The sequence below is a fragment of the Schistocerca serialis genome, chromosome 9, assembly GCF_023864345.2.
Source record: "Schistocerca serialis cubense isolate TAMUIC-IGC-003099 chromosome 9, iqSchSeri2.2, whole genome shotgun sequence".
NCBI classification, from domain to species: domain Eukaryota; kingdom Metazoa; phylum Arthropoda; class Insecta; order Orthoptera; family Acrididae; genus Schistocerca; species Schistocerca serialis.
In genome coordinates this window covers 113,624,776-113,648,594 of record NC_064646.1, presented here as the reverse complement: position 1 = coordinate 113,648,594, position 23,819 = coordinate 113,624,776, and the positions used below count along the sequence as shown (strand labels likewise).

Genomic DNA, 23,819 nt, shown 5'->3' with positions numbered 1-23,819 from the left:
TTATCTTGTTTTATTACCTGCTTAATGACCTCCATTAAGCATATGTCAAATCTCTTCATAAGTTTTATGATTCCTGTATTATAGTTGGCTGTCACCATCCCATTAAATATGTTGTTCACTGCATTCCTCACCTCAGCATCACTTCCAAAACATTCCCTGTCAACAAACATATTTTCAAGAAAAGATGTCTTATACGATCATATTCTTCATTCAGTTCTTCAAAAATCTGGGTTGAGTGACGGACATCAGTTGAGTTTCGCGATGCATAGTTATTACTCCATTGTTGACAATTTCACATTTCTTTTGTAATTTTTGTATCACCATAAACTTCCTTTAGTTGATGGTATATTTCTGCAGATTTCAGTTTCTGAGCAGTCCAAAATTGAATAGCATGTCTGACATCCCCACAAATGGATGAACTTGGTCTAATACAGTTCATAACAGTCCCAGAATGCACAGTAACAACTTGTTTTGACTGTGAACTTGCATAACCCTGTCACATGATGTTGATTAGACCGTTTGCTTTTGGATAGAAGCCCAATATCATTCGAGCACAGCAAACATGTGCAGTAGATCACTATTTCTTGGGCTACCCTTGTGCTTATACACATTTATGAACAACATGAAGGAAATGTGATTTGAAAAAGTTTGTAAGACCTAGTTTATTGTTGTGAGCTGTAGGAAGTTATGGTAACTGAAAATTATTGAAATTGTGTCTAATATTAAATCATGCTCTTCAAAAATTTCAGGTTTTGCTGTTGGGAGCAGAGGAAGGTCTCTTTTCATTCAACACAAGTGCAGTGAATACTAGTAAGCCAGTTAAAATGAAGGGTGTCAGCAAAGTTCATCAGATGTCAGTCCTCCCTGAGATCAGAATTGCTATTATGATAGTAGGTATGTAAATATTCTTTTGATTTCATACTGATTTTCCCAGATACAAAATAATTTTCTTGTGTACCCAGTACTAGCACTACCTACAGTCAAGATAGAATTCATTTGCTCTTTAAAGAGTGTGGGCAGTGTAGGACATGTGATCAGCCAATACTGTGAACTGGACTAAGACTCAGGCTAGGTACCTAGCTTTAGTGAATAGTGTACTATCACTTTTACTACTTGAGTGTGCTTCATGTACAGACTCAAAACTGCAGTTCATAGTGAGTTTTTGCCCAATCTTTCTGAATCATGATGCAATTGGGTTGGAATTTAATTTGTTGTTGTTGTTGTTGTTGTAGTTCAAGGATATAGGGCATGTCAAAGTATTTACAAGTTTAGACCAATTTAAAATATGCTAAGTTGTATACACATATTTTTACAGACTTCTAGTTAGAGACAGTCATTAGATTTACTCCTGGTATACAATACTTTTTTTTTTTACAAATAACTTATTAAATAATGTAATGCCACATTGTTCACTCATCTCTTACTATCAGTCACTGCACACACTATATGTGCATTATTTCACAACACTTCACTCAACACACACACACACACACACACACACACACACACACACACACACACACAAAACGTGATCTCTGGGCCATTTTCTTTACCGCGCAACTTCCCGTTTGCTATCCTCAAAAACTGAGTCAGCATTCCTCTATAATGAGTGAGATGTTGAGCTCAGGAAGAAGAAGAGGTGTTAGTATTGTGCTATGCATAGCTTGGATGGGTACATATTTCTAGAAAGGAAAAAGAAGGAAAAAAAAAACATAAAGTGAAGGTGTTATGTGGAATGTTGGATGTTTTATTATAATAATAATTATTATTATTTATTTGTATAGCATTTTTTTTATCAAACCCCTACTCTGTTTTATCTGAGTATTCCTTCAATGCATAAAATTTGTTGCATAACAGGTACTTTTTCGCTGCCTTTGTAAATAAGTGTATTTTTGCAGTTTCTTTAATCTCTTGTGGTAATTTATTGTACAGTTTTGTTCCTAGTTAGAAAATGCTGTTTTGAGTTTTATGTTTATTTTTTGTTGGTAAATGTAAGTTGAATCTCTCCCTTGTTGCATGGTCATGGAATGAGCTGTTTGTGCAGTAATTACCAACGTTATTTTTGATATGTACAACTGACTGGTAAATGTATTCACATGGAGCAGTTAAAATCCCCAGTGTTTTGAACATATCTTTACAATGAGCCTGACTAATATTTTTGGTTATTATTCTTAAGGCTCTTTTCTGGAGTTTGAAAATTGTGTTCATATTTTGTGCTTTGTTCCCCAAAAAAGAATGCCATAGCTAAGAATTGAGTGTACATATGAATAATATGTAACTAAAAGACACTGCATGTTACTCACTGATGATAGGATTCTAAGGGCATAACATGCTGATGACATTCTGTTTGCAAGTACCTGTTTGTGTTCACACCACTTCAACTGAGAGTCAATATTCATTTTGCATTTGTTACACAGTCTATAGAGGTGCCATCTACATTTAATTTAACATTGTCATTTTTCCTCTTCAAACTGAAATTCATGGCATTAGTTTTCTTTACATTCAATGTCACTTTATTGCTTCTTGACGAATCATAAACTTCCTTGAGAGCTTCATTTGCTTTCTCAGCAAGGAGTTCTCCTGTTTTCTCAGTGACTATAATATTGATGTCATCAGCCTACCTTCTGGAACCCCTATATTAATGTATTTTGGTTCTGATAAGTGTTTTAGTAAATGTTTAGATTCATTTGAAGTATGTGTTATCTCTACTCTTTGTACTCTATCTGCTAGGTATGATTGAAACCAGTCATTAGCTACCACTCTTATTCCTAATCCTTCTAATTTATTTAATAGAATCTTGTGGTTGTATCAAACGCCTTCGAAAGATCCAAAAATATGCCTGTGACACATTCATCTTACTCAAGAGCATCAAGTACAACTTTTGTGAATTCTACTATGGCTGACTCTGTATTTTTGCCACTTCAGAAACCAAACTGTGATTCGCTTAAAAGATTGTGTTTATTCAGTTAATTTATTAATCTTTCATAATTGCTTCTATTATTTTTGAGAATGGGAAATGGGCTGGTATTTTCTGTGTCTTCTGCATTACCTTTCTTAAGCAAAGGCACAACTCTTGCCTGTTTTAACTGCTCTGGAAATGTCCCTGATGTGAAGGATTCATTTATTATATTTGTTAAGGGGCGTTGTATAATCCCTATGCATTGTTTCAGTACACACATTGGTACTTCATCTAAACCTACAGACTTTTTATTTTTTAGTTTTTGAACAGTTTTATTGACTTCATTCTCTGTGGTTGGAAGTAACATCATTGTATTTAGTGCAACATTATTTACAGGTGCTATATTTGTTTGGGGGAATTTTTTCTGTAACTTCTCTGCAATACTTGAAAAATGCTCATTTACATAGTTTGCTAGGTTTTGTGAATCATTTATTACCTTATCCCCCTCCCTTAGCAGTATGTTATTCTGCGTTTGTTAGCCTCTCCCCGTTTCCTTTTTTATAACATCCCAGACTGCTTTGCTTTTATTCTCTGTATTATATATTTTGTCATTAAATGACTTTTCTGCAGAAATCAGCACCTTCCTATAGATCTTTTTGTATCTATGACATAAATTTAAGAATTCTGGATCATTGTCTTTTTCATGGAACTGAGGTGTTTAAGTTTTTGTGAGGACTTCTTAATACTTGCTGTTATCCATCTGTTTTTGTGAGATGTTGATACAGACATGCATACTTTTGGAAATACCTTTTCAAAGTTCAATTTAAGCAATGTGGAGAATTTAGAGAATTTCATATTCACATTCGTTTCCTTATACACTTCATCCCAGCTTTGTTTTTCTAGTTCTTTTGAAAAATCTTTTATTTTGCTTTCTGATAGATGTTGTCTGTAGGCTTGTAGTTTAGGGAATGATTCGATGCTTGATTTTACTGTTATTTGACAGAGATGGTCTGATAGTCAGAGATCTTTTACAGCTACATCACATTTTCCCCTGTCTGTATTTGTGGACACATGGTCAATTACTGATGCAGTCATTATAGTAACCCTTGTTGCACTATTTGCCAATAGGGACATGCCAAAACTTTGAAGGATGTTTATGAAGGTGCTGCTGGATTCATTTATGATATTAGTGTTGATGTTAATGTCCCCACACAGAATTATGTTGACCTTTGTACTTAAGACTTATCTAGAACTTCTGTTAATTTATTGAAAAAAGTGTCCACACTACCTCTGGGAGATCTATACACACACAAAACGATTATCATCCTGGTGATATCAAGCCCTATTAATTCAATAGCTGATATTTCAAAGTGTTTGTCTCCACTTACTGTACTGAGTCATGCCTTAATTTGAACTGTGTTCCTTTTCTGATATAAATGCATGATCCTCCACCCCTTGAAGTAGTTTTGCAGTAAGAGTTTGCCCTTTCATATAATGATAATATTACATGTTGGATTTCTGTCTCTCTACACCAGTGCTCAGTAATACAAACTACTGTGGAGTTCAAGACTCAACTTCTAATAGTTGTATTTTATTTTTTATTGATTGCATATTTTGATGGAGGATTGTTAAGTCTGTGAAATGCCCTATGTTACTCTTTCCAATGGTTTGTTTTTCTTTGTGACATCTGGTATGTGTGATATTTGAAGTGTTAAAATCTGTCTTGTGAGTGATTCTTGCAGTATTTTTTAAACTGCTGAAGATACTCTTAAGGCAGGGGAACCTGTTATCTGGATTTATCCTAAAAAGACCTAATTTTCCTACCTATGACAACAGATATTTGACCATGTGTGGCTCAAGTTCCACACCCCTATACTTTCATGAATCAGCTGTACCAATCTGCACTTCCCAGTCCTGTTTAGATGTAGGCCATGCGTAGTGAAACCCCATCTGTTGATAGTCCTGACGGGCACCGGAGAAACATGACCAAAGTTGCCTGTCCTCAGAGCCATCCCTAACCCCACATTGATTCACCTCAGAGCTCCATCTAGATGTGGTCGATCATGACACCGGAACAGCTCAACAAAGTGTACGTTGGTGCCATGAGTCAGGGAAGCTATCTTGTCATCTATGCTATCTATGTCATATGCCCCATCCCTGTCCAAACTGTTTCCCACCTCCCTCCCCGCCCACTATCATTACAGGGTCCTATTTTCTAAAGTCCTTACATAAAGACCCTTGGTCCTCTATCACATGACTTAGCCCTGCATTTAGCTTGAAGATACTGGTGGCCTGTTACGCTGCCCCTAAACTTTCCTGTAACTGAGGGCCTACACCTCGACCATGGCTACCACCTAGCAGCAGCACTTTCTTCTTCCTAACACTTTGTACATTCCTAGGCTTCTTGGTCTCGGATGAAGTGTGCTTCACATTTCCTGCTCCTTGTTCTACGTGAGGCTCTTCTCCACTTAACTCTGGCAATGGTAGATACCTGTTTTTGGTGTTGATCATAAAACTGTCAGATCGCTTTCTCTTTCTTCCTATCCTCCTACCAGCTCCCAGTTCCCAACCACCCTTCTCCCCATCTCTCTTGCTCCTTATGAGTTCGTTCCTTGCTTCCTCCAGCTGCACCTGAAGGGCACAGATTTTCCTTTCCTGTTCTCCAGTCAAAATGTTCCTACTGCATCCTCTGCAGTTCCAGGAGAGAGCCTCTTCTGTTCTCTCAACATTCTCCCCACTGCACCCCCCCCCTTCCCAGTGAAAAGTGAAAATATTTCCTACAAGATTGGCAACAAATCCCTCTACTCACTACCCTATAACAGCTCTCACATTTCCCACTCATGGTCAGTTTCGAAATAATAATTAAGTTTAAAGAATGTTTTAAATTTGTCAAGGGCGTGAGAATGGCTGTGTGTAAACAAAAAACGGCACAAAGGTCTTACGTGCGGTGGTTGTTGTTCTGTACTGATTTAGAGATACAATGACAGAAGAATGAATTTGTAATTACTTTGCTTTTAGAGAATTTACATTATCTGGCATGTTTGGTCAGGTTTTTAAATGTTTATAACTCGGAAAATTTTGGCCTAGATCGCGACTGTCTAACAAGTAAACAGTACAAAGTGTGTTAGTTAAATATGGTTTAGAAATGTTTAATTACACTTTTATTGTGACAATAGACACTGATGAAACTAGTAGCTGTCTTTTTTAAACAAATTTTGCACTATCAAGAAAACTTGAAGAGAATGTTTTGTGTTTGTCACGCAAAATTTTGGGTTATCAGGACTTCAGCTAAAGAACAAGATTTTTCAAGAACAAGCTCTGCTGGGACACTAATATTCAGTTGTGGAACAAGAACGGACACTACAACAAGCATACAAAACAAGGAAAACTTAAAATTGACACTATTTCCTCTTAAATAAGTTCTTTTAGCAGGCGAAGAAAATACCTGTGATCTCACTCAGCGTCCATCTTGTTACTGTTTACTGCTGGCAAGTAGAGTTGCTTCTAGATGGATGATGGTAATGTACTGGGAGTCCCCTACCAGGAATTGGTGTGGCTTTCTGTGCTCACAAAAGGTCTCCCAGTGCCACTGTCGGATGTGGCTGTACCTGGAACCCAAATCAAAGATGATAGCTATTTAGGTATTCAGTTATCCTGTAGTTGGAAATTCTCATTTCCCTCATAGCAGTCTAATGGCAGCTAATGCAGGTTTGCTGGTGGCACTTACGTCGGATGCCAGAGGCACTGTTAATAAGGTTATCTGCCAGTTATATTGAAATTGCAATAATTCTCAAGAATCCACATGGAAAAACTGAGGAATTCACTGGGTATTTCCATAGAGAATATCTGTTTTAGGAAATGTGTTTCTGTGTGCTGTGTCTTAAATGGTGAGACGTGTCAAACAACACAAGACGGTTGTGTCGAACGCTGCCATCATGCATGCCTGGGCCAATTGGATGAATCTCCAATGACACAACACTACCTCAGCATTGGACAACACACAGTCTATGTGAATACAAAGATTATATTCCCAGTTTGTCCTTATAGGACACTCCGATTCAATATTCTAACTTATTTCAACCTGGAATTCTGCACTTGTTTCTTTTGGATCCTGATCAGGAAAAGGAATATTTTGGACGACATGCCTGTTGCAGCACCGTGAAGGATCTATATAGCCACCAGTTTTGGGTCAGCTTGTAGCCACAGCTACGTCCAGTAATAACACGCTCTGAATATCACACCTTAATTCATAGTAGATACCACAAACCAAGGCTCAGTCATCCATTGGTAAACAGCAGCACCTACCTGACGATGTTGAACATCTACCTTGAGAAAATATTGTGGGATGTACACGATGTGATCTCATGGCACAACTAACAGTTGTGCATTCATTATATTGCTTTTTTCATTACACTTTAAAAAACTGAATCTTAGTGTATTGAGGAGGAGGTGGTAGATCTGAACTTTACTAAGAATGAACTTGCACTCCTTTGTGGGGTATGACCTTATATTAATATGAAATTTTATGTAAGTGTTATATTAGGCATAAGAAAGAGTTCATCTAATTTTGTAACAGGTTTTTAATAAACTGTGCAGCTTTTCCTTTTTTCAAAAAAGGGGGGGGGGGGGGGGGGCAAGCATACAAAGGATGTAATTTGAAAATTTGTTATACACTTTCTTTGCCCTATAAATAGTTTTTCTAATATGTTCTGTGGTGTGTGTGTGTGTGTGTGTGTGTGTGTGTGTGTGTGTGTGTGTGTGTGTGTTTGTTTACTTTTGATAAAAAAAAAGAGCTAATGCTCGAAAGCTAGTGTGAATGCTGTTTTCTGTTACATGTTTCTGTGCTCCCTGCATAGATCTATAGGTGAGTGGTAGCCTTTCCCTTATTCTGCTAGTCTCACTGTCTAGAATTTCAGTTATTGTTACTCTCGGTCTTATGGTAAGTGAACAGAGGCTTACAATATGTTCCATTGTCTGCCTTACTGGTACTCTGATTGTCTTCTTCTGAATTACAAGAATATAATTTACATTTCCCCATAGTAGTAACCATATCTTAACACAGATTTAAGAAAAAATACCTCAGCCAGATGCTTAAGTGTGATTTGCAGATGTAGAATATGATGTTCTTCCATATTCTAAAGTTACACACGTCATCAGTCTCTTATGTAGGTATATCTTTCTTGATAACTTAACTGAGAGTTTTGCAAGGTAGTTTTTTAAACATAATCCCTAAATGTATTACCCTTTGTTTCTCTTTATTAGCACTTTTGATAAGCTGGACCATTTTCTGGATCTTTTTATTTCATTTAATATTACACCATTTGCATTAAACAAAGATAGTGAACTTCCTTTTGTCATATTTTTGATAAGACCCTTCAATACAAGGTTTACAGAGACAGAAGTTTTATCATCACCATGCATATGTCTTTATGTAAGTATTTTCAGGTGAGTCATTTGTCTATACAAGGAATAAAAGAGGTCCTAATTTTGGTTGCTGTGCACTCCCTATTAAACCTCAAGTGGGTTTGATAGTTCACCTCCACAACTCACTGCCCGCTTTCTTTCATTAATGTGCCATAAATTCCATAATGCAGTTTATAGTGCAAAAAAGAATGGTCAACACAATAACATAACTTCCTTGGTTTAAGGAAGGTGTTATTTATGTGAGCATGTTCTTTGAATGCTGATTACCTGTTTCACACCAAGAGTTCTACAGCAGACTCAGCTAACCTGTCATTGTTATAAGCATACCACAGGAACTCATTCATACATGATCATAAATTTACGTATTGAAATAAGTAAATATGTGGGTGACAAAAGTTGTCGGCTAGTGTAACGCTTAATTGTTTTTTAAGATTTCAGCTCTTTCCAGTTTTGTTGCCAATGAAAAATCCATGTAATGAAAAATCATCTGATGAACAATATTTATCACATAATCTTTGCAGCATCTTACGTTGGAAAATTCAGTACTAATGTGATCCAAATTTTCTAGACTTTAACTCCACAAATTGTTGAAGTGAAGTTTTATTATGGCCTTTTCATCTCTATAAGATCACTGAATAAACCTTTGGTGGACATGTAAGCAATTAATTTCCTGTAGTAGAGCCATAATATCTATTAGACCCAAGCAGAGAGAGTGGACTGTCATATGGATTCCGACTTAAAAGCCACAGACACTTAGCACATTCTGCAACTCTTCTTGTTTGATGAACCATATAACCTGCCAAATGATAAATAAAAAATCTCTGACATTGTGAAACAGTTTGAATTTCTGTGGGGATTGAAACAGTGTTTTCTTAATTTTATTTTCCAGTTCAACAATTTGTTCTTTTGCTCCAGAAGTCTAGCTAATGTATCTATTCAGCTTACATAATATATCAGTTAACATTCACATTTATATTCATAATTTTCAATTGAAGATTACAGTTTGAAGCATATGCAAACTGATGAAGTGTAGTACCGACAAAAGATCATTGCAACTTAGTGACCTTAGAATGCTGAAATGATTGTCAAGTGGAGTCTGATTAAATTTTGCCGTCTGAAAAGAGCTGAAGCCTCTTTTCCACAAGTATTTAGACATTGTTAATGTACTTTCAATAGTTATGCTGGGGGACTGCAGAGTTCTTTTGGAAGCAAAGGTGTTGCATTAATCAGTGAGAACATTTGTAGATTTCTTTCTTTTGTGAGCCTCTTGAGTTTTTATGGAAAGTGTCGTTAGGAAAATAGTAGTTACTTGTATTTACTAAGCTGTTCATATCCATTGCGAATGATTCCATTACCTCATTATCTTTGAATTTTACAACTTTTATTTCCCTGGTGAATTTTACACTTTTCCTCTATGAGGTGTTTTCACAGTAGGTTGATTTTCATATGGGCTGTTCGCAGTATACTTCATAATCGCGCAACTTCTAGTTTGTTACACTTCAAAGCTTTCTTTATAAAAGTATTGCTTTGTCCAGTACACTGATTTATTTTGTATATTTTATTGGACAGAAGAAATCTAGCAGACATTGCAACTTCCTCTAGTGTACTATCTTCTCTGCCACAACTTTTCTTATACAAATGTATTCATGGCTGTAATTTTCAGCAACAGTACTTTTTTTCCCCTGGGATAAATTGCAGTCATCAGTTGCAAATTAATTTGTCATGCTCAGAAGCCTACAGAATTGTGATATTATAAATCTTTAGACCTTGGCTATACATTTATGTGAAATATAAAAAAAATATACTACAGAAGTATACTTACTTTAACAGACAGTAATATCTTCTTCTAGAAGCATAATGCCATAGTATTTCTTAGCACACTATGGCATTATCCTTCTATGAAGAAAATACTGTCTGCTAGCTTCTGTAATAAACTTTTTAAGCTTTACATAAATGTATAACCAAGGTCTAAAGATTTATAATAATCATAATTTTGTAGGCTTCTGAACATGATTAATTAATTTGTCAAACCTGGTAAAGATAATAAAAATTTATTTGCAACTGATGACTGAAATTTATCCTGAAAAGGAAAAAAAAATTCCATCTTTCTCATGGAGTTTCAACTTGTTTGCTGTTGATAATAAACAAGTATGCTTTTGTTAAGTCATCAAGTACCTACACAATGGTAGCCCCCTGACCATACAAGGATTCCATTATTGGTTCCTAGCTGGAAAATCTCTACATATGTCAAGGAGTGCCCATTGTAACTGGGGCACAGGGAGTCAGGGCAACTGTTATTTGACCAGATTGCTGTTGCTGTGGCTGGGTGGTGCACCTGGAGAGAGACCCCATTCACAGTGAGTGGCACCAAGGCAAATGACTTGCACCTGAAACGGATCAAACTTCCTTTTGCTGGTGGACATACTGCCCCAACAATCTCTTCTGAAAGAAAAGTTCACTACAATGTGGAGAGATATGACCCCACAATGTTTCTTTCTCTGGCTATGCCATGGGAGGAATGTAGGGATAAGAGACAAAGCAAGAAATACTCCCCACAATACTTAGTTTGCTCTAGGATTGACAGATTAGATTAGATTAGATTAGATTAATTCTAGTTCCATGGATCATGAATACGACATTTCGTAATGATGTGGAACGAGTCGAATTTTCCAGTACATGACATAATTAGGTTAATTTAACAACATACTTAAGTTAATATAACTACTTTTTTGTGTTTTTTTTTATTTTTATTTTTTTTATTTTTTTATTTTTTAAATATTTTTTTTTCTTAATTTATATCTAAAAATTCCTCTATGGAGTAGAAGGAGTTGTCATTCAGAAATTCTTTTAATTTCTTCTTAAATACTTGTTGGTTATCTGTCAGACTTTTGATACTATTTGGTAAGTGACCAAAGACTTTAGTGCCAGTATAATTCACCCCTTTCTGTGCCAAAGTTAGATTTAATCTTGAATAGTGAAGATCGTCCTTTCTCCTAGTATTGTAGTTATGCACACTGCTATTACTTTTGAATTGGGTTTGGTTGTTAATAACAAATTTCATAAGAGAGTATATATACTGAGAAGCTACTGTGAATATCCCTAGATCCTTAAATAAATGTCTGCAGGATGATCTTGGGTGGACTCCAGCTATTATTCTGATTACACGCTTCTGTGCAATAAATACTTTATTCCTCAGTGATGAATTACCCCAAAATATGATGCCATATGAAAGCAATGAGTGAAAATATGCGTAGTAAGCTAATTTACTAAGATGTTTATCACCAAAATTTGCAATGACCCTTATTGCATAAGTAGCTGAACTCAAACGTTTCAGCAGATCATCAATGTGTTTCTTCCAATTTAGTCTCTCATCAATGGACATACCTAAAAATTTGGAATATTCTACCTTAGCTATATGCTTCTGATTAAGGTCTATATTTATTAATGGCGTCATACCATTCACTGTACGGAACTGTATGTACTGTGTCTTATGAAAATTCAGTGAGAGTCCGTTTACAAGGAACCACTTAGTAATTTTCTGAAAGACAGTATTGACAATTTCATCAGTTAATTCTTGTTTGTCAGGTGTGATTACTATACTTGTATCATCAGCAAAGAGAACTAACTTTGCCTCTTCATGAATATAGAATGGCAAGTCATTAATATATAATAAGAACAACAAAGGACCCAAGACTGACCCTTGTGGAACCCCATTCTTGATTGTTCCCCAGTTTGAGGAATGTGCTGATCTTTGCATGTTACGAGAACTACTTATTTCAACTTTCTGCACTCTTCCAGTTAGGTACGAATTAAACCATTTGTGCACTGTCCCACTCATGCCACAATACTTGAGCTTGTCTAGCAGAATTTCATGATTTACACAATCAAAAGCCTTTGAGAGATCACAAAAAATCCCAATGGGAGGTGTTCGGTTATTCAGATCATTCAAAATTTGACTGGTAAAAGCATATATGGCATTTTCTGTTGAAAAACCTTTCTGGAAACCAAACTGACATTTTGTTAGTATTTCATTTTTACAGATATGTGAAGCTACTCTTGAATACATTACTTTCTCAAAAATTTTGGATAAAGCTGTTAGAAGGGAGATTGGACGGTAATTGTTGACATCAGATCTATCCCCCTTTTTATGCAAAGGTATAACAATAGCATATTTCAGTCTATCAGGGAAAATGCCCTGTTCCAGAGAGCTATTACACAGGTGGCTGAGAATCTTACTTATCTGTTGAGAACAAGCTTTTAGTATTTTGCTGGAAATGCCATCAATTCCATGTGAGTTTTTGCTTTTAAGCAAGTTTATTATTTTCCTAATTTCAGAGGGAGAAGTGGGTGAGATTTCAATTGTATCAAATTGCATAGGTATGGCCTCTTCCATTAACAGCCTAGCATCTTCTAATGAACACCTGGATCCTACTATATCCACAACATTTAGAAAATGATTATTAAAAATATTTTCTACTTCTGACTTTTTGTTCGTAAAGTTTTCATTCAATTTTATGGTAATACTGTCTTCCTCTGCTCTTGGTTGACCTGTTTCTCTTTTAATAATATTCCAAATTGTTTTAATTTTATTATCAGAGTTGCTGATTTCAGACATGATACACATACTCCTGGATTTTTTAATAACTTTTCTTAATATAACACAGTAGTTTTTATAATTTTTGATAGTTTCTGGGTCACTTCTCTTTCTTGCTGTCAGATACATTTCCCTTTTCCGGTTACAAGATATTTTTATACCCTTAGTAAGCCATGGTTTGTTAAAAGGTTTCTTACGAGTATATTTAACTATTTTCTTGGGGAAGCAGTTTTCAAATGCATTTACAAAAATGTCATGAAATAAATTATATTTTAAATTGGCATCAGGTTCACGGTACACCTCATCCCAGTCTAACTGCTGTAGGCTTTCCCTGAAATTTGCAATTGTTAAATCGTTGACTGAACGTACTACTTTGGAGGACTGTTTAGCATTGCTGAATGGAGCTATGTCATATATTGTAACCAGCTGTGCACCATGATCAGAAAGACCATTCTCAACAGGCTGAGCATTTATCTGGTTAAACTTATCTTGGTCTATAAAGAAGTTATCTATCAGTGAGCTGCTATCCTTTACCACCCGAGTAGGAAAATCAATAACGGGTGTCAAATTGAAAGAACCAAGTAATACTTCAAGGTCATTTTTCCTATTACCCTCTTTCAGAGAATCTACATTGAAGTCCCCACAAATAATAATTTGCTTCCCCCTGTCTGATAGATAGCACAACAAGGAGTCCAAATTTTTCAGAAATAGATGAAAATTTCCTGATGGGGACCTATATACAGTTACAATTATAAATGTGCCTTTATTTAATTTAAGCTCACAGGCACATGCTTCTATATGTTTCTCTACACAAAACTTTTTTGTTTCTATACTTTTTGCACAATGATAACTTTTGACATATATGGCAACTCCTCCTTTCTCCATATTTTCTCTCATTACATGTGCAGAGAGCTTATAACCACTTACATTTACCTTATCCATATCAGTAACAATGTGATGCTCAGACAGGCATAGTATATCTATTTCATTCTCAGCTTCTAAATCTTCTAAACAAACCAGAAGCTCATCTACTTTATTCTTTAAACTCCCAATATTTTGATGAAATATACTTACATTATTTTTAATCATACTTTTATGACAACCTTTCCTTATTCTAACATTTGTAGTACTTTCCTGTCTGAGTTTCTCATTGTGCTTAGGCCTAGTTCCTATACCAGTGGTCACATGGTGTTCAGAGAGGCAGATTATGTCAACTGGGTTGGGTGACTTTAATTCATCAATGGAATTACGTAGGACTGAGATACAACTTGGTGGAGATAAAATTTCTGGTGATTGGTGAAAATTTATAATTGATAGCTGTGATTGGTGATCCAATGCGCTAGAATTGTGCTGTTTAATTTCTTTCCTAAACTGAAGATTTGTTTCAATCCTGACCTCTCGTAGAACTTGACATCTTTCTGTCTTACCTATCCTAAAAAAGGTGCTGCTCCAACACCTGTAACCACTGGTATTTTACCATTCATGGCAGTGCCTCCCCCCCTTAAATTTCCTGCTATTACCCCAGCCAGTTTCCCCTTCCCTTTCCTGTTGAGATGTAGGCCGTGCCTGGTATAGTCCCACCTACTGAGATAATCAACAGGAACCACACCAATATGAGCCCCTGCACCCGATCCAAGCAGCCGATCCAACTCCAAATTAACTCTCCCAACAGAAGAGTTCAAATGAGGCCGGTCATGGCGTCTCAGGACAGATACAAATTCAACATTGGTGTGTCTCGATGCTGACGCAATCTTTACCAGGTCACACTCTATACTGTACCCAGGATCTCTGTCGATGCTGTTCCCTGGCCCTCCCACAATAACCACGGTGTCTTCCCTGGTAAATCCTCTACAGAGTGAACCTAAATCCTCTGTCACCTGATCCAGACTAGCACTTGGTTTGAAAAAATTTGTGACCTGGTATTCTGGTCCTAATTCCTCCTGCAGAAGTTGGCCTACACCTCTGGCATGAGAACTGCCTAACAACAAAACTTTCTTCCTTTTCGATGACTTTCCTACATTCTTTTTCAATTTCCTATTGAAAGTTTGTTGTGTCCTGTCTACACCTACCTCTGCTTGAGGCTCATCAGTTTCTAACTGAAGCAACAGGTCAAACTTATTTTTGACATTCACCACAAAACTGTCAGACTTAGTCCTAGGCCTGTTCCTTCTGCTACCTGTTGCCACTTCCCACCTCTCTTTGCCCTTCTCCCTCCTTAACCTGTCCAGATCTTCCCTAGCCTGATCTAGCTCAGCCTGAAGGGCAGCAATTTTCCCCTCCTGTTCCACTATCTTCCTATCTCTGCTGCAAATCCTGCATAACCACTGATGAGCCTGATCCACTTTCCCAACACCCACGCCACTGCAGTCCCCCCAGTGAAAAAAACTACTGCATCCATCACACCAAACCCCGGAACTAACAATTCTACGGCAAGTCAGGCACTTCTCACTCATGGCAAAATAATACTTTAGCTAGAATAAATCAATTAAATTACCGAAAATCAAAAAAGACGTTACAACAATTAAGCCTATTCACAAATGTATATAAGCAAGTTTCTAATTTAAAATTCTGCTGTTTTTCTGAGATCTGTATTAAAACAACGAAGGTATACGCTATTTATTATATATTTCACTCGATGGAATGAAAAAAGGACAATTAAACGAGATACTTTAACTTTGATTCTCCAAAAACGTTACGAGAATTAGGCCTATAAACAAATGTATATAGGCAAGTTTCTGATATAAAGTTACGCTGTTTTTCTGAAATCTGTATTAAAACAATGAAGTTATACGCTATTTACGGTAGTTTACTTATTTGTTACCGAGAAACTAGTTAAATTACCGTGAAACAAGAAACAAACACGTTTACAAAATTTAAGCCTAAGCGCGACTTCGCGAAGTTACGATCTTTTCGTGTTTTCTGAAAAAATCCGCAAAGAAAAGTCAAACCTTTAACGGCAAGACTAAACGATACACTAATGCACGTATTTAATTTGTTGTCGGCGTTAAACTAAATTATATTCCTGTCTAAATCACTTAACTTTCTGGAAATGGTTTCTGGCGTCACTTACTCGGCGGCCATCTTGGAACAGAGATTGGTTTATGACCACTAACCCTTTATCCTTTATTCTTTGTTGAACACATTGAGGACAGGTTTAGGGAAGTAGCAGTGATTTCGAAAATGTTTAAAAAGACATTTCCCATTCAGTTGTGGATGCTGCTCGGCTGTGACAAGCTGGGTGACATACCTGTAACCATTCCCCCACCCCATGACTAACCATCACTAAGGTGATGGTAAATTCAGTACTACACAGCTGAATCTGGAGGCAGTGTGTAGAATATTGGACTAAGATTCAAAAACGAAAACAAGGCAAGCTTGTGATGCCAAAACCATGTTTCAAGAGGTTCTGTAATCCTGAACTTGAACAAGAAACAGGTTGAACTAATGGTAGGTCTCATGGCTGGCCATGGGAACTTTAAGAAACACCTACACATGATTTGTATAGAGGAAGAAGCCCCTAGGTGTGAGGAGCATGAAACAGTGCCTCATCTAATCTTCTAATACGAAACTCTTGAGCGCAACAGACACAGAATATTAGGGTCAATAGAGCTTGAAGAAATTGTCTAATAACGAATTAGTAAAGGGTCTCCTGCTGCTTCTTAAGGGTGCTGTTTGGCTATAGTAGAATCACAAGGAGCAAAACCTCACAATAAACTGTTCTAAGACCACTGTGTTTTGTCTCCCTTCATTAATCAAATCAAACCCCTCATAACTCTCAATATGGTGCAAGGTATCATCTTCCACCATGACCTCCTTGTACAGACCAATGACAAGTTATATACCAATTTGGAGCAATGGAGTGTGTGTTTCATCAGTCGTGTCCAGTGTGGACCGAATGATGACAGGGTTAATATGGGGGCTTCATCTTGGCCTATGAAGGTGACTTGTTCCTTTGAGGGTCTTGGTGATGGTGTTTCAGTGTGATGTGAAACTGCACGTTTCCTCTCCCATGTGGTGGTTCAAATTCATGAAATCCGGGCACATCTCTGAATTGTAATTCCAACCCCCTCTGTGGGGATTGAGCACTTAGTTGCACTTGAACACTCCTTTAGATCTCCTCTGTCACTCTGCTGTTTGTGTAGAGTTTGGGGAGTACCGTTCTCTCTATTCACCGGACTGCATCGTCTTCCTAAAAGAAAAGAAAATCCAGGAATACAAGACTTTTAACCGACACACAAATCAGGAGACTTAGAATAATTAAGATTGTTTGCATCCTTTAAGTATGACAATGACATTTGCTGCTGCTATGATATCATCCTTTCTATCGATGGTACCCTCATCCTACATGCCTTCTGTGTTGGGCCCTCAGGATGACTTGACTACACCCAGTCTCTTGGTGGTTAGGTGCCCTCTCCTACTGTTTCTCACCCACCAACTTTGGAGCATCAGTTCCCCACGCACTGCAGACATTGATTGCCAACCTGCGACCATAGAAGCAAGACCCTCCTCTGGCATCTCTCAGTAGAAAGGGGTCCCTTGTGTCGCTCACCTCCCAGGATTCTAGTGATTTGAAACCAGATACTAGGCAGTGGCTGAAGGAGCCAAGTTTTTTTGATCATAGAGCTTTATGTTCCTTTCCTGTCCCTGAAAGCAGGGCAGAAAATTTCTCATAGACATTTAAATCGTCCAAGGGAAGATCTGCAAGGCAGGAGAGGTTCCAGTGGTCCTCATCTCTGTACCCAAGGTGGAGTTCCCAGTGGCACCTGTGGAACCGGATCCTCCCCCACACAACCTATTTCAGAACCAATGTGTATTGATGCCGTGTCCTCACTATCGGTGGCAGCAGATGACCCTGGAGCATGACCTGCCTCCATGATACCTTCACAGCCCCACAGGATACCGATAGCATGATCCTCCAGCGTTTTTTTTCACCACCTGGCTGAGTAACAGTGTCTCTTGTGCATCTCCCCTGCTTTTTGCATTGCCCTCCAGGGAACTCAGTTCCCTGCATTGCAGACCCATACCCTCTGTGGTTATCAGGGCTGGTTTTAAGAATCAAGCTGACCGTGACATGGTACTGAGTGGATTTTGCAGGTATGTTCTGTACACATGCCACTCGATAAGACTTTGGAGCCTTTGGCTGCTGTTAGTGCAAAGATGTGTGGATTTTATAATCTGTAATGTGCATCTCCGTCCCAAAAGTGAAATGTCTCGAACAGCATTGTCTGCAATGATTTCTCAGCTCCCCCACCCTACCTATTTTTGTGACTTAAATGCCCACAATCCTTTGAGTGGTGGAATTATGACCACTGGCTCTCGAAACTTTGATCACAGAGCTTGATCTTTGTCTCTTGAATACCTGTGACCCCACACAGTTCAGTATGGCATATGGATCTGATCTATCCATTGATCTTTCGTTTTGCAGCTCTGAGCTTCTCCGCTCCATCCACTGGAGAATCTGTGATCATTTTCAGATCGTCCTACCCCTCCCTCAGCATCACTAACTGTAGTGTCCACACAGATGGGCTCTTAACAATGCTGACTTCGTCTCTGGCTGCCTTAGCACCCCGCCATGTCGAGGTATCAATACAGTTGTCAGGAGCACCATCGCAGCCATTCTGTCAGCAGCAGACTTAGCAGATTCCCTATTCTGCAGAACCCGCTCCCAATTTTGTGTGGAACTTCTTGTCACACCATAATTTCTATGTTCAAGTGCTACTTCCCACGTGACCCCCCACCCCCTTCCGCTCCATATATCAGGGAATGGGGTCCTGCAGGGCTCTGTATTGAGTTCCTCCATTTTCTTGTGGCTATCAATGGTCTAGCTGCAGCTGTGGGGTCTGTAGTGTCACCCTTCCTGTATTCTGAGGATTTTTACATTTACTATTGTTCACTATGGGTATTGCTGTACATCAACTGCAGGCTGCCATATGAAAGGCACAGTCCTGGGCTCTAACCCATGGCTTCCAATTTTCATTGGTCAAGACAAGCATCATATACTTTTGTCAGTGTCATACTGTCCATCCACAACCAAAACTCAACCTTGATTGACAACCAATTGCTTGATGTGGTAGAGTCTTATCACTTTTTGGGACTGCTCTTCGGTGCCCAGCTGATGTGACTTCTCAATCTTTTCCAACTTACGTGAACATGCCGAGCACACTTTAATACACTCCGCTGCCTCATTAACACCAGATGGGGTGCAAAGTGCTCTACAAATTTGCAGCTTAAATAGCTTTGATCCTGTCCTATCTTGATTACAACTGTCTGGTATATGGCTCAGCATCACCTTAAGCATTGCAGATGCTGGACCTGATACACCATTGTGAGATCTGATTTGCAACAGGCGCTTTGCTGACCAGCTCTGTGAACCGCCTACTTGCATAGGCTGGGACCCCTCCACTGCACATCAGGCACCATCTATGTGATAAACATGCGCTGCTCCCACAGGCATCCAAACTGCTGTCCTTTATCCTGGTACGGAGATCCATCTCGCACAATACAGGCCCAGGCCTGGATTCACAACCACAATTAGCATGCAGTGACTCTGCTCTGAACTCCAACTGCCCACACTCTCTAGTCAGGGAGCAATCCGTATACCCACATGGCCTTTATATCAAGACTCTTTTGACTCTATGCTTTTTCACCGCCTGTTTCTGGCCTTCTTTCTTGCATTTCTGGCCTTGGCTCTATGATAGACAGACAAATTGGTTTTCTGTACACACATACAAGGTGCAGTGTACAACACTCCCCGCCGAACAGATGCAGTGTATGCCATTGCTTAAGCCCTCAGTCACATTTATTTTTGTACCGGCAAGACATTCTGTATTGGCAGTAACTCCCTTAAGAGTCTTCAGGCTATTGACCTGTCCTCTCCTCGACACCCACTCATTGTGGCTACCCGGGATATCCTTTCTGATCTCCGTCAAGCTGGATTGTTGATCATCTTTGTCTGGACCCCATCTCATGTTGGGATCCAGGGGAACGAAAATACTGATTGGTTGACCCAGTTGGCTACCAGGATGCCAACTTTGGTGATGGGAATACCGGAGCTGGACCCTCAGTCGACACTACATCATCAGTTGTTCAAGACTTGAGAACATGTATTGTTGTGCCCTGGTTTCTCTCTGAACACACTGAGTAAAAGCGGGAACCACGACCATATGGCAGACTTCCCTTTGTGCTTCTCACAGGGAATTACCACTCTGTTGACTTCATGTGGGCGATGCTTGGATGACCCATGACCACATCCTGTGATGATGTGAGAATTCACCCTAACACTGGTGTGGTGCCAATCTTCTGATGGCTCACATCCTACTGGACTGTCCTAATTTTACCACATGAAACAGTAAATCTGCTGACAAACTACCTCTTGTGTTTATCAGATTACGCCAAAGCTGCTGATCTGGTCTTACATTTTATGTGTAAGTGGTTTATATTGAGGTAGAGCACATTGGCCTTATCAGCTGCTTGAGGGATTGGAGGGGTGCCCCATCGCATGCTCCAACACCAACATAGGGAGCCCATGGCTGCCCTTGATAAGTGGTCTGGCCTGGCCTCTGCCCTTCCCACTTTTTCAATTCTTCTTAGCATTTTACATCTGTCATTGGATCACTGTCTCTTACTCATTGTTCTCTTTCCTGTGATTTTATCGACTTGTCTGCATTGCCAGTTTTTCTTGTGGTAATAGAGGGCGAGGAAACAGCTGTCAGATGCAGATGGTGTCTCTACAATTGTGTAACATGTCTTGGGGGGCCTCCACTTGCATTCTGTGTGGAGTCCCTCACACACTTTCATCATCTCACCCCTCCTCACTTCTGCTTGCTTCTGTCTCTTGGTTTTATTGATTACAGTTGGGTTCATCAGGTTTTGTCCTTCGTCTTTGAGGACATTTAGGATGGAAGGACTGATGACCCCAAAGTTCTGCCCCCTTTAACCCCATCATCCAGTCCAATCTTCTGACCACTTCATACCAGCAGTTTCCACTCTGATTTTTGTGTTTTGTTATATTTATGGTATGTGAAGTTCAGAACTCAAATGTCAGTCTGCCATGATCACAGTCAAATGACGGGAATTAAGACATTGAATATGGAATGGAACTTGGAGCTAAACACATAGAATGTTCCATTTCAGAAATTGTTAGGGAATGCAATATTCCAAGATCCACAGTGTCAAGAGTGTACCGAGAATACCAAATTTCAGGCATTACCTTTAACCGTGGACAATGCAGTGTTTGACAGCTTCACGTTATGACTGAGAGCAGCGGCATTTGCCTAAAGTTGACAGTGCTAACAGACAAGCGACACTGTGTGAAGTAAGCGCAGAAATCAGAGACATATGACAAACGTGATTGTGAGGACAGTGTGGTGAAATTTGGCAGTAATGGGCTATGGCAGCAGACGACTGATGTCAGTGCCTTCATTAACAGCGTGATCGCCTGCATCACCTCTCCAGGGCTCATTACCACATTGGTAGGACCTAAACAACTGGAAAATGGTGGCCTGGTTGAATGGGTTGTGATTTCTGTTAGGTAAGAACTGATGGTAGAGTTTGAATGTGACACGGACCCCATGAAGCCATGGACCCAAGTTGTAGACAGTGCACTGTGTGAGCTGGTTAGCTCCATAATAGAGTGGACTGTGTTTACGTGGAATGAACTGGGTCTTCTGGTCCTACTGAACCGATGATCGACTGCAAATGGTTATTTTCAGCTTCTAGGAGACCATTTGCAGCTCTTCAAAACTATTTGGAAATGTCTTAAAGCAAATGTGATAAGATACAACAAAAGTATCAGAGAAACAGTTGAAAACAATGAGTATGGCAAAGACAAAGCATAAATTTATGTTGGATAAACATCACATGTCATCTCTGAAGAATCCAGGTGTGGGATTTCCTCTCTGTTGTCAGTATTTGCAATAAGTTTTTTAAGCATTTGAAAAGTTGTTTGAATTTTGAGACAGTCAAGGCGATGAGGAGATGAATCTGTAACTGCCAGTTATTCTTTTCATTATTAATTTCACAAGAGAAATGCCAAATGAGCTTTCTAAAGCCATTCAGTGTATGGAGAAACAAGAGTTGTGCGGAGATGATGATGTTCCTGTAGAAATTTTTCAATCTGGAAAAAAAGTAGCCCAAAAGCTCTTGCAAAATGGTTTACAGACCATATGTAGAGAAGTGTGTGCCTTAATACTGTTATTGTACTACTTAACAAAGAAAAAGACAGAAGACAAAAACTACAGACCTATGATGCAGTGTAAATAAAGTAAAAGATATTTAATGTTGCCACCATCCTCACAGAATGAAGATTGATCACATAAAGGAATAAGCTGGCTTTAGTAAGTAGCTGTAGCACAGTTAATGACTAGCAAGTAGGGGAAAATTACTAAATTGAGCATTGAATATGGATTTTACCAATTTACCAAAGATCTACAATTTTGAAAATGCGTCACTCAGTTTCAAGTAAGGTCAGTAAAAGGAACCAGCTATTGGTTTATTCTGGTTGTCAAGTACAGCGTCTATTCATACTAACTCACAGTTTCACAGCAATGGCTTCTAACAGCAACAATCACTACACTACCAACAGTATTTATTTTATCCTGTCTTGAACACTGTTAGGTAAGAATTTGATCTAAACTTTCCTCTGGCTTTAGCTAGCTTGTAGTAACTATAATGGTTTTAGCTTCAGTGCTTTCTATTAGCACATAGAGCTCTGGTTCTTTACTAACACAGCTACAAAAATGGGAGACGAATTCGCTGTCTTTCTGCATCAAATAATCAGTTGTGTGATAGATGTCATTTTCAGTTGTTTCTGCCAGATTTCACCCATGATACATGGCAAACAACTGATGTAGCATTAACTGTACTTTGATCATAAATAGCAATGATCATGTCCAGTGTAAGAAAGAAAAAAAAGATAGAAAGAAAAGGTGATCATTTTCAAGAATATCAGTTTTATCTCGAGTTACACTGTTACATACAGATTCCTCGGTTGAATTATTTGTACTTTGGTCAAATCGTGCAGAATTATTTAGGAACATATATGTTCACAGCTAAAAGTTTGTGCGAAATTGAACACACTGCAGTCTCCAAAATGCATAAGTATGCCTCTGTATCATGCTGAGTGACACAACTATATCCTCACCTTTTGCACACAGCTACAATACTTTGGGAATGGCAACCAGTTTTGTTTGACCTGCATGCAATTCATCAGTTATAAAAGCATAATCACAAAAAACTCTGCAAAGCAGTATTTTCTTAGACTATATATTCCAAATGTGATAGATTAAGAAAAGTTGAGTGAAGCGATTTGGGGTGTTTTTGTTGAGTTACAGTTTGACAAAAATCATAAAAAATAGTCCACTGAAAAGCTTTGTATGAAATTTGTTTTTTCACAACACTGAATTTTTAACTACTTACAGTAAACAGCCTACTTAGCTAATTTATTATCTAACATTGTTTTACAGATAACAGATCATTTTAAAACACTAATAATGTCTTGGTTTGATAGTACAACCTAGTGGTCATTAGTAAAAGTTAAGGAGGTGGCTCTAGTAGCCTATACCACCCCATTATACTCCCCACACGGACTTTACGAGATACCAAAATCATTGGGGAGCCATCCTGATGAACAGCCTCTAAACTGTTGTCCACAAGTCTGAGATTGATTGGTGCTGGATCAGAAGTGCCCATATCTCATTCCACATGGTATGATGGGATGGTGTCAGCTGACCTGAGGAAATATAAGCACACTCACATCAGTGGGACATTCTGACAGAAACTGGGAGCAGTGGCGTGGTTGACTGTGTCACTGTGCATCCGGGTCGTGTGTTTAGTGGTGCAGGTGAGCAGTCAAATAGACATGTTAAGATAGTCAGCTCCTATGCAACTTGCCATCGAGGCAAT

The 23,819-nt window shown here is 38.6% G+C and overlaps 1 protein-coding gene across 1 annotated transcript in view; it reads left to right on the top strand.

Annotated features, from left to right (window-relative positions):
- LOC126418654 (citron rho-interacting kinase) overlaps nt 1-23,819 on the top strand; it is a 227,854-nt gene that overhangs the window by 167,227 nt on the left and 36,808 nt on the right. Inside the window, 1 exon segment of the mRNA XM_050085532.1 lies at nt 750-894. Within this exon segment, the coding sequence (XP_049941489.1) occupies nt 750-894 (145 nt within the window).